The sequence below is a fragment of the Schistocerca gregaria genome, chromosome 11 (assembly GCF_023897955.1).
Source record: "Schistocerca gregaria isolate iqSchGreg1 chromosome 11, iqSchGreg1.2, whole genome shotgun sequence".
Classification (NCBI taxonomy): Eukaryota; Metazoa; Arthropoda; class Insecta; order Orthoptera; family Acrididae; genus Schistocerca; species Schistocerca gregaria.
The window spans coordinates 66,000,943-66,012,973 of NC_064930.1; the positions used below are offsets into that span (position 1 = coordinate 66,000,943).

Consider the following 12,031-nt stretch of genomic DNA (forward strand, 5'->3'; position numbering starts at 1 on the left):
TTTTTCTACAGTTAACATCTCCAGTATAAAAATGCATGCCTGTTTTCTTGCTACGACTATTATAGCTTTTTGTGGGATATTTACAGTTCAGTGAAGTTAATAAATCATTCTTTTCTTATTGAAACTTGCATATTGTTTCAAAATATTTTGTGAGTGATGTTAGCAACGTATAGCTCATTTTTTGTATGTGCTACATGTTTAATTTTGATTGTGTTTCTTTTGATGGTTCAGGCCCAGCCAGATTATGGCAAAATTCCCCAGCACTTCACGAGGAAATGTTCTTCAAAAACTGGTACACAGGAAGCCGGAGACGGACCCAGAGACCTCGGCACCCACTCTCAGTTGCGGCATTCGACGCCGACAGATTATCTCAAAAGAGGACAGTGCCATAAATACAGATAAGAACAGATCACCACAAGGTGAACGGTGTGTGTTCACCTGCAATTCATGTCAGCAGAAGTTTTCATCGAAGTACCAGCTCATAAAGCATGTATTCATCCACATTGATGGTGCAGAGTCACCTTCACATGTTTGTAGATGTTGTGGTCACGTGTATAGAACTCGTGTCAGCCTGAGAAGACATTTGAGGGTGAAGGAGAATGGATTAAGGCATTCTGCGGGGAAACCTTACAAATGTTATGACTGTGGCAAATCGTTTGTTAAACCTAGTTATTTCAAGGCCCACAAACAATTACATTGTAGAGTCGAGTCACGCAAATGTCACATATGTGGCAAATCATTTTCAACTGCTAATTATCTGAGATATCATATTACTGAGCATTCTGGAGTGAAGCCACACAAATGTGAGATCTGTAGCAAATCCTTCTGCACAGCTGGACGCCTAAAGTGCCACAAATTTATTCATTCTGGGATGAAGCCACATAAATGTAATGTTTGTGGCAGATTGTTTACTAGGGCTCAGCACCTGAAGGGCCATACCCTAATCCATTCTGGAGTGAAGTCACACAAGTGTAATGTTTGTGGCAAGTTCTTTCGTACAGCTACACAGCTGAAGACCCATGGAGCAGTACACTGTGTTGTGAAGCCACACAAATGTGAGCTGTGTGGCAAGTCATTTAGTACTGCTACCAATCTAAAGTACCACTCAGTGAATCATTCTGAAGTAACACCGCACAAATGTGATATATGTAGTAAATTCTTTGCTAGAGCTCAATATTTGAGGCGACACAAGTATTTGCATTGTGAGCTGAAACCGTACCAATGTGACGTGTGTTCTAAATGCTATGCTAGTGCCGAATGTCTCAAGAAGCATAAAGAGGTGCATGGCGCGAAGCGACACAGATGCGTTGTGTGTAGTAAATCCTTTCGTACAGCTACCCAATTGATGATCCACAGAACAGTACATTCTGATGTACGAGTAAAGCCTCACAAATGTGATGTTTGTGGCAAATCGTTTCTTACTGCCACCTATCTGAAGCATCATACACAAATCCATTCTGGGGTTAAGCCATACAGATGTGGTGTATGTAGTAAATCCTTCCGTACGACTTCCAATCTGAGGCACCACGCAGCTGTACATTTTGATATTAAGCCGTACAAATGTGAGGTTTGTGGCAAATCGTTTGCTAGAGTTGAGGGCGTGAAGACCCACGCACTAATCCATTCGGATGTGAAAGCGCATAAGTGTGACATATGTAGTAAAACCTTTCGTACGATTTCCTGCCTGAAGCAACACACAGTAGTACATTCACCTGTTAAGCCACACAAATGTGAGGTTTGTGGCAGATTGTTTGCTAGGGCCTCCGATATGAGGGGCCACGCACTAATCCATGCCGAAGTGAAGCTACACAAGTGTGACGTGTGTAGCAAATCCTTTGCTAGGCGCATTCATCTCAAGCAACATTTATTGGTGCATTGTGAGGTGAGGCCACACAAATGTGATTTGTGTCACAAAGCTTTCCGTACACCTGCCTGTCTGAAGAGACATTCATTGACACACACTGATATTAAGGAACACAAATGTGGTGTGTGTCATAAGTCCTTTGTTAAAGCTGCTTACCTCAAGAAGCATAAACTCGCACATCCTGAGCTGAAACTATTCAAATGATGTATTTGTGCAAATTATAGACTTGGAGGCTGACTGTGTAAAGGGCCACGCACACTGGAATTGACCATGCAAACGAGATGTTGACGGAAAGCCCTTTTATTGAAACTGGTACCCTCGGGACACATCTTTGAAGCATAGATGGAAGCAATGATACAGGTGAGATGTTTGACGTCATATCCCACTGCCCTCTTCTATCAAGAGACTCGACTAAAATGTCAGCTTTCTAATTGAGCTGTATTTGCGATGTTCTGAAGAAGCTCAAAATTTAGCGTGGACTTTGGTGCCAGACATTTTTAACAGTTTCTTCAATCAAACTGCCTCAAAATTTGGAAAGAAATCCAGAGAGATGCTTCTCACGTGTAAAGTACACCAGTGACAAGACACGATCAATACCTTCGTAGTGTGGTAGGTACATTAATGTTACCGACGATAGTGTCACTAAAGCAGAGTTACAGGGGTTGGACAGAAGGTATGGAAACAGCACAATACAAAAGCATGTACTAGCCAAGCCTGCAGGTTGCACTATTGTATTCGACTGCAAACAATGTTCTCAATATGTCGCAAGTGTCAGTCGTGGGCAAAATAGTGTCTGTAGTTGTGATTGCATTACGTTGCAGCTAAGTGAATTTGCACATGGGAAAATTGTTGGTTCCCGCATGGTGGTTGTTTTCCTAACCAAAGTAGCCAAAGTGTTCGGTATTTCAAGAGGCGCTATATGAAAGAGTTATGCTGCATATGAGGAAAGCAGAAAACTGTCAATGTACTAAATCAGGAGGAGGGTGAAAGTGTACGAGGGGCGTTTGAAAAGTCTGTGCAAAAATAAAAACTACTTACATGTTTGGGGTAAGCCTTCTTTATTTTTCGACATAGTCTCCTTTTAGACTTATACACTTTGTCAAACACTGTTCTAATTTGCTGATCCCTTCCTAATAATAGGAATTGTCCAAGTCTGCAAAATAGCTATTAGTTGCTGCAATCACCTCCTCGTTTGAATAAAATCTTTGTCCCACCAGCCATTTTTTCAAATTGGGGAACAAATAGTAGTTCGAGGGAGCCAAGTCTGGAGAATAGGTGGGATGTGAAACGTGTTGGAATCCTATTTCCATTAATTTTGCGACCACAACTGCTGAGGTGTGTGCCGGTGCATTGTCGTGATGGAAAAGGACTTTCTTGTGGTCCAATTGCCGGCGTTTTTCTTGCAGCTTGATTTTCAAAGGGACCGGTAACTATGAATAATATGGACCCTGTAATAGTTTTACCCTTTTCCAGGTAGTGGATGAGAATTATCCCTTGCAAATCCCAAAAGACAGTCGCCATAACCTTTCTGGCCAGAGGAATGGTCTTCACCTTTTGTGGTGCAGATTCTCCCTTGTGGTAACCCATTGTTTAGACTGTTGTTGGTCTCAGGAGTATAGTAACATATCCATGTTCCATCCACAGTGACAAAAAGATGCTTAAAGTCCTGCAGATTCTTCCTGAACAGCTGCAAACCATCCTTGCAACACTTCACACAATTCCGTTTTTGGTCAAGTGTAAGCAATCGCGGAACCCATCTTGCGGATAGCTTTCTCATGTCCAAGTGTTTATGCCAAATTTTGTGTACCCGTTCATTCGAGATGCCCACAGCACTAGCAATCTCACGCACCTTAACTCTCCCGTCATCCATCACGATATCATGGATTTTATGAATGATTTCTGGAGTCGTAACCTCCACAGGGCGTCCACAACGTTCAGCATCACTTATACCCATATGGCCCCCCGAAAAGTTTGAAACCACTTATAAACTGTTCTAATCGAAGGTGGAGAGTCACCGTAATGTTTATCAAGCTTCTCTTTAGTTTCCTGAGGCGTTTTGCCTTTCATAAAGTAATATTTAATCCCACACAAAATTCTTTTGCATCTATTTTTTGACAATCGCTTGACTTCCTTGGTTCACACCAGTGCCAAAACTATAGACCAATATGGCTGAAACTTGGTGTGCATTTTTTCCAAAGATACTACTAACTAAACATTACCTAGATACGCTCCGGTGGTGCCACCTCTTGGACTCTTTTTTAGAGAAGTCTCCATGGTCATGGATCAAGTCAATACATGAAATTATAACACGATATTAGAAACAGATAAAATGAAATGTAAGAAAAACATATTCAGGTGATAAGTCGTAAGTTTAAATAAAGAAAATCAACAATGTAACATTGGAATTTGCTTAATTTTTCAGCTCTTCCAGGAGCTCCTCCACAGACTAGGAGTCAGCCTTGAGGACACTCTTCAGTTTAGACTTAAGAGAGTTTGGGCTACTGCTAAGATTTTTGAGTTCTTGTGGTAGCTTATTGAAAGTGGATGCACCAGAATACTGCACTCCTTTCTGCACAAGAGTCAAGGAAGTGCATTCCACATGCAGCTTGGATTTGTGCTTAGTATTAACTAAGTGAAAGCTGCTAACTCTTGGGAATAGGCTAATACTGCAAACAACAAACGACATTAAAGAAAATATATACTGTGAGGGCAATGTCAGAATTCCCAGGCTGTTGAATAGGGGTCGACAAGAGGTTCTCGAACTTACACCACATATAGCTCGAACAGCCCGTTTTTGGGCCAAAAATACCCTTTTTGAATCAGAAGAATTACCCCAAAAAATAATACCATACGACATAAGCGTATGAAAATATGTGAAGTAGACTGCTTTTTGTGTCGAACTGTCACTTATTTCAGATACTGTTCTAATGGTAAATAAAGCAGCATTTAGTTTCTGAACAAGATCCTGGACATGGACTTTCCACAACAGCTTACTATCTATCCGAACGCCTAGGAACTTGAACTGTTCCGTCTCGCTTATAATATGCCCATCCTGTCTGATCAAAATATCGGTTCTTGTTGAATTGTGAGTTAGAAACTGTAAAAACTGAGTCTTAGTGTGATTTAACATCAAATTATTTTCCACAAGCCACGAACTTATTTCATGAACTACATTATTTGATACTGTTTCAATATTACACACAAGATCCTACACTACCAAACTGGTGCCATCGGCAAACAGAAATATTTTTGAATCACCTGTAATACTAGAAGGCATATCACTTATATAAATAAGAAACAGCAGTGGCCCCAGCACCGACCCTTGGGGAACACCCCACTTAACAGTGCCCCATTGGGACTGAACATCACTACAACTCTCAATATTGCGGAGAATTACCTTCTGCTTTCCGTTCTTAAAGTAAGAGGTGAACCAATTATAAGCTACTCCCCTTACTCTATAATGGTCCAACTTCTGTAGTAATATTTTGTGGTCAACACAGTCGAAAGCCTTCGTTAAATCAAAGAAAACACCTAGCGTTCGAAACCTTTTATTTAATCCGTCCAAAACCTCACAGAGAAAAGAGAATGTAGCATTTTCAGTTGTTAAACCATTCCTAAAACCAAACTGAACATTTGCCAGAAAATTAAGTGAATTTGCTCCAGTAACCTTGTATACACAACCTTCTTGATAACTTTAACAAACACCGATGGCATAGAAATAGGTCTAAAATTGTCAACATTGTCCCTGTCTCCCTTCTTATAAAGTGGCTTCACTACCGAGTACTTTAATCGGTCGGGAAGGCGACCACTCCTAAAGGAAAAGTTACAAATATGGGGCTAAGTGCTGGGCTAACATACATAGAACAATACTTCAGTATTCTGCTAGATACCCCGCCATATCCATGAGAGTTCTTGGTCTTTAGTGATTTAATTATTAACTCAATCTCCCTCTTGTCAGTATCATGGAGAAGCATTTCAGGTAACAGTCTCGGAACACTTTTTGCTAAGAGCGCTATATGATTCCATCTTGGGACTAGGTTTCCATTTAGTTCACCTGCTATATTCAGAAAGTGGTTATTATATACTGTACATATATGCGACTTATCTGTAACACGGACATTCCCACTATGCACTGTTTCTATATCCTCAACCTGTCTCTGCAGAGCAGCCACTTCCTTTACGACTGACCATATGGTTATAATTTTATCCTGAGACTTAGCTATTCTATCTGCATACCACATACTTTTTGCCTTCCTAATAACTTTTTAAGCATCTTACAATACTGTTTGTAATGGGCTGCTGCATTTAGACTCTGACTGTTTCTAACGTTTTGATATAATTGCCACTTTGTTCTACAAGATATTCTTATCCCTCTAGTCAGCCACCCAGGCTGCCTGTTTTGAACGTTCTACCGGAAAGCAACTTTCAAAAAGCACGAGAAAAGTCTTGAGAAAAGCATTACATTTATTGTCTACTGTATCAGCACTATAAACGTCTTGCCACTCTTGTTCCATGATAAGGTTTACAAAGGTCTCTACAGCAGCTGGATCAGCTTTCCTAAACAGCTGATGACTATATTTAACATGTGTTGCAGCACAAAAATCTTTTAGAGTTAAAATTTGGGCATCATGATCTGAAAGGCCATTCATCTTTTTGCTAACAGAATGCCCTTCTAGTAATGAGGAATGAACAAAAATGTTGTCTTTGCACGAACTTTTCAAACACCCCTCGTATGTCAAGTGTACATAACAGACATTCACCAAAGAGGACTTTGATGAAAATTAGGAGACGACAGCTGCAAAAGCTGCCACAGAACTGAATGTTGCACTTGTGAAGACTGTCAGTGACAAAACAGTGTAAAGGGAGCTCCCAAAACAGGGAATCCAGCGCAAGCTGGAATTCGAAAACCTCTCACCAGTGATGCAAATGTCCGTAACAGGACGACTTGGTGCCGGAGCTATAAAACTTGGGATATGCAGCAAAGGAAGGAAGTAATTTGCTTTGGTGAGTCTTTCACACTGTTTCCAATTGCTGTTCAAGTTTAAATCCCCAAGAGCAAAATGTGTCGGGGGTTTGCTAATGATATGAGCAGCTAAACTGTATTCGTTGGGCCTCACAAGTGATTTGCAAGGTCGCGTGAATGCCAAGTATTATTTTACCATTTTCGCTAATCAGGTGCATCTCGTGGTACAGTGTTTGTTTCCTAATTGCAGTGCTGTGTTGAGAGATGACAGGCCCCTCTTCGCACAGCTTGCATTGTCCAGGACTAGTTTTGTGAGCACGAGGATGAATTGTTCCATCTCTACTCGCCACCACAGTGACCGGATCCCGATATCATGTATCCTTTATGGTCTGCTTTGGAAAGAAGGGTGCGTGATCACTGTCCACCTCTACCGTCGGTACCTAAACTTACTTCTGTTTTGCAGGGCGATTGGTATAAGATTATCTGGAAAATCATACAGGACCTGCATTTATTTGTTCAGATATGACTGGAAGCTGTTTTCAATGCCCACAGTTTTCCTACAGCCTATTAGGCATGGAAATGTGTTGTGTTTGTGGTGTTTCCATATTTCTATCCACCTCCTGTATGTAAAAGACAAGTGAAAACTCAACTACACTATGTGATCAGAAGTCTACGGACACCTGGCTGAAAATGACTTAAAAGTTTGTGGCACTCTCCATCGGTAGTTCTGGAATTCAGTATGGTGTTGGCCCACCCTTAGCCTTGATGACAGCTTCCACTCGCAGGAAGGTTTCTTGGGGAATGGCAGCCCATTCTTCACAAAGCGCTGCACTGAGGAAAGGTATCGATGTCCGTAAGTGAGGCCTGGCATGAAGTCGGCATTCCAAAGCGTTCCTAAGGTGTTTTGTAGGATTCTGGTCATGACAATATACAGGCCAGTCCATTACAGGGATGTTATTGTCATGTAACCACTCAGCCACAGGCCTTGCATTATGAACAGGTGCTCGATCGTTTTGTAAGATGTAGTCGCCTATCCTGAATTGCTCCTCAACAGTGGGAAGTGAGAAGGTGCTTAAAACATCAATGTTGTCCTGTGCTGTGATAGTGCCACGCAAAACAACAAGGGGTGCAATCTCCCACCATGAAAAACACTACCACACTGTAACACCACCGCCTCCGAATTTTACTGTTGGCACTACACGCCCTGGCAGATGACATTCACTGGGTGTTCGCCATACCCACCATCGGATCACCACATTGTGTATCATGATTCGTTACTCCACTCAATGTATTTTCCACTGTTCAATTGTCGAATGTTTACATTCCTTACACCGAGCGTGGCATCATGTAGCTTTTACCCGGCGTAATGCGTGGCTTATGAGCAGCCACTTGACCAAGAAATCCAAGTTTTCTCACCTCCCTTCTAACTGCCATAGTACTTGCAATGGATCCTGATGCAGTTTGGAATCTCTTTGTGATGGTCTGGATAGATGTCTGTCTATTACACATTATGACCCTCTTTAACGGTCAATGGTCTCTGTCATTAAACAGACGAGGTCAGCCTGTACGCTTTTGTGCTGTACGTGTCCCTTCACGTTTCCACTTCACTGTCACATAGGAAATGGTGAACCTATGGAGGTTAAGGAGTGCAAAAATCTTGGGTACAGATGTATGACACAAGTGACACCCAATCACCTGACCAGGTTCAAAGTCTGTGGGTTCTGTGGAGTGTCCCATTCTGCTCTCTCACAATATCTAATGACTACTGAGGTCGCTGATATGGAGTACCTAGCAGTAGGTGGCAGCACAATTCACCTAATATGAAAAACGTATGTTTTTAGGGGTGTGCGAATACTTTTGATAACATAGTGTATAAATGACAGACATACGGTGCTGTGTTACAACATGATCAGGAGCCAGACTACAATCAAGTGTGCCACTGCAACTTTTCTTAGAATGATGATAATCACAGATTTTTAAAATTCCTTCGCCAAAAAAGATAAAGTAAATTTTTCCAGAATTTGAATCAAGAACAGTTGCCAACCTGAGTAACTTAGCAGTAGACATCTTCGGTGAGGCAAAGCAGTTGAAATTGCTTAACAAAAGCAAGTCTTCTGGTCCAGATAGTACATCAGTTAGCTACCTTTAAGACTATGCTGAAATATTAGCTGCAATCTTGACAAAAATTCTTACACCCGCTTGGTCAATGAAAGATCTGTACCTCAAGACTTGAAAATTGCACAAGTCATACCAGTACTCAAGAAAGGAAATTGAAGTAATCTGCTAAGCTGCAGGCCCACATCGCTGACACTAATTTACAGTATTATTTTAGAAATGTTGTCAAAAGTTATTAATTACTTTGAAGAAAATGATCTGTTCACACACAGCTAGCAGGGATCTAGGAAGTATCGTTTCTGTGGAACACAACTAGCTCTTTATTTGTGTGAAATAATGAGTGTCATTGACGGGGGATCTCAAATTAATTGTATATCTGTAGATTTTCAATTAGCATTTGACACCATTACTCACAATCAACTTCAAACCAAATTGTATTTCTATGGAGTATTGTCTCAGTGTGCAACTGCATTTGTGATTTTGTGTCAAAAAAGTCGCAGTTAATAGTAAATGATGAAAAATAATAGAGTGAAGCCTGACATTCCTCACGGAAGTGTTACAGGTGCTCTGCTGCTCCCAATCTACACAAATGATTTAGTAGACAATCTGAGCAGTGCTCCTAGATTGTTTGAAGATAATGCTATTGTTTACCATCTAGTAAAGTCGGAAGGTTACAACGGATTGCAAAGTGATTCAGACAAGAAACCTGCATGGAGCGAAAAGTGGCAATTGACTCTAAATAGTGAAAAATGTGAGGTTATCCACATGCGGACAAAAAGGAGTATGCTAAATTTCGGTTACACAATAAATCACGCAAATCTAAACACTGTCTGTTCAACTAAATACATAGGTATTACTGCTATGAACAACATAAACTGGAAGATCATTTACATAGATAATATTGTGGGAAGGTGAACCAAAGAGTGTGTTTTATTGGCAGAACACTTAGAGTCTGCAACAGGTGTGCTAAAGAGAGTGCCTGCACTACGCTTATCTTTCCTCTTCTGGAGTACTGCTGATTGATACGGGGCGCTTACCAGATAGCACTGACAGAGGACATCGTTAATTCCAAAGGAGAGCTGCTCATTTTGTTTTATCGTGAAATAAGGGAGGAGGGAAGCGTCACGGGTACAATAGTCAAGTTGGGGTGGCAGTCATTGAATGGAAGGCAATTCTTATTGTGGAGAGATCTTTTCAAAGAATTTCAATCACCAATTTTCTCTTCCAAATGCAAAATATTTTCTTGATGCCCACCTGCACAGGGAGAAATGGTCATAGTGATAAAATAAGAGGAATCAGAGCTCACACGGTAATATTTATTTATTCATTTTACCTACATTTTTCCTGAGTGTGGAACAGTAGAGAAATAGTCTGAAGGTGGTGTGATGAACCCTCCACCAAGCATTTAAATTTAAATCACAGATTAGTCATGTAGACGTACTTCTGATGTGTATTTATATTATCTGAGGAACAAAATAGTCCATTATCACACATGTAATGCTCTCTCGCTCACTACATGCAAGTTTATGTCTTCGTGGAATGCTGAAAGAGCTGATATTTTTGTGGCATCATATAAAACTACATTTTATTTTTATGGTTATAAAATATGAAACAAAAAACTAACCAATTTTTTTTAAAAAACTGACTGATGTACGAAGATGTTCTTTGAAATAAACAAATTCTTCCAGCTGTTCATGGAGTTACTCATGACATTCCGTAATGTTTCCCTTGGACATGTTCCATTTCCTCTTGGACTACTTCTTTCCTTGTTTGTCTTGTTCATAATGCATTAATCTGATATATTTTACACTTGTAACAGCCACATGAAAAAAACTTGTACGTTGTTAGATCTGCTGAATGTGTGTGCCATGGTATGTCTCAATTTTAACAGCTCACTTAAACTGTTTGTGCCTGGTGTATTGGCAGTTGCTTTCTGCTGTTGAAAAGGTTTTGTTTCTTACGTACTGCGGAAGTCGTGTAGTAAAAGTTTTAGCCTGCGTACCTCAGTCACCATATTGCTGCCTCTTACATGCAAAATGATTTTGGGTTTACACACTATTTTCGGTCTTCCAGGCTTCTATGGTGTTTTTTGATGAAGTCTGTCAAAGTTTTCAACTCACATTAACCACATATGCAGACGGCATTGACTGATAGTGACAAATGTTAAAATGATACTGGAAAACAATGGATGTTCTGTTAAAAAAATCATACTTGTTAAAACACATCAACTGCATCTGCATGGCAATGTGCAGTCTGCTGTTCCATTGTCCCCACACTGTAGTTGTTGAACGTGGTATCAGTGTCACCGCCCACTATTACTGCAGTTTCAAATTCTGGCCTACCTTGTTGTAAAATGAAATTTCGTGTGGTAAGGGCCCCCCCCCCCCCCCCCCCTCCCCCCAGGTAGACCTGATCGCCTGGTGCAAGTCTTTTGAGGTGATGCCACTTCGGCATCTTGCGCGTCGATGAGGATGGAATCATGATGATGAAGATGACACAAACACCCAGTTCCTGATTGGAGAAGGTCTCCAACCCAGCTGAGAATGGAACCCAGGTCCAGTGCTGTATTTTTTTCGTGTAATGCAAGGACTTTGATAAATAAACATACAAAATATCAGTGTTCTTAGTTTAGTTTAGCTCAATTTAGTTTAGTTTAGTAATGTCATGTCCCGTGGATAATTTTCACAATTATTTATTGACATGATGCAGAACAAGTCAGGTTACAAGATATATACAGGGTGGCCCATTGAGTGGGACTGGGCCAAATATCTCACAAAATAAGCGTCAAACGAAGAAACTTCAAAGAACAAAACTTGTCTAGCTTGGAGGGGGAAACCAGATGGTGCTATGGTTGGCTCACTAGATGGCGCTGCTATAGGTCAAACGGTTATCAACTGTGTTTTTTTTAAATAGGAAACTCCTTTTTTATTACATATTCGTGTAGTACGTAAAGAAATATGAATGTTTTAGTTGGACCACTTTTTTCGCTTTGTGATACATGGCACTATAATAGTCACAAACATACGGCTCACAATTTTAGACAAACAGTTAGTAACAGGTAGGTTTTTCTAAATTAAAATACAGAATGT

General features: G+C 40.6%; 1 protein-coding gene across 3 annotated transcripts in view; it reads left to right on the forward strand.

Moving 5' to 3' along the window:
- The window catches only part of LOC126295135 (zinc finger protein 493-like), a 117,178-nt gene extending 106,549 nt beyond the window's left edge, over positions 1-10,629 (forward strand). For all 3 annotated transcript variants that reach the window (XM_049987416.1, XM_049987414.1, XM_049987415.1), the window contains exon 10: positions 232-10,629. In XM_049987416.1, the coding sequence (XP_049843373.1) occupies positions 232-2,068 (1,837 nt within the window). In that variant the 3' untranslated portion in view covers positions 2,069-10,629. The remainder of the gene's footprint in view (positions 1-231) is intronic.
- The last annotated feature ends 1,402 nt before the right edge of the window (positions 10,630-12,031 follow it).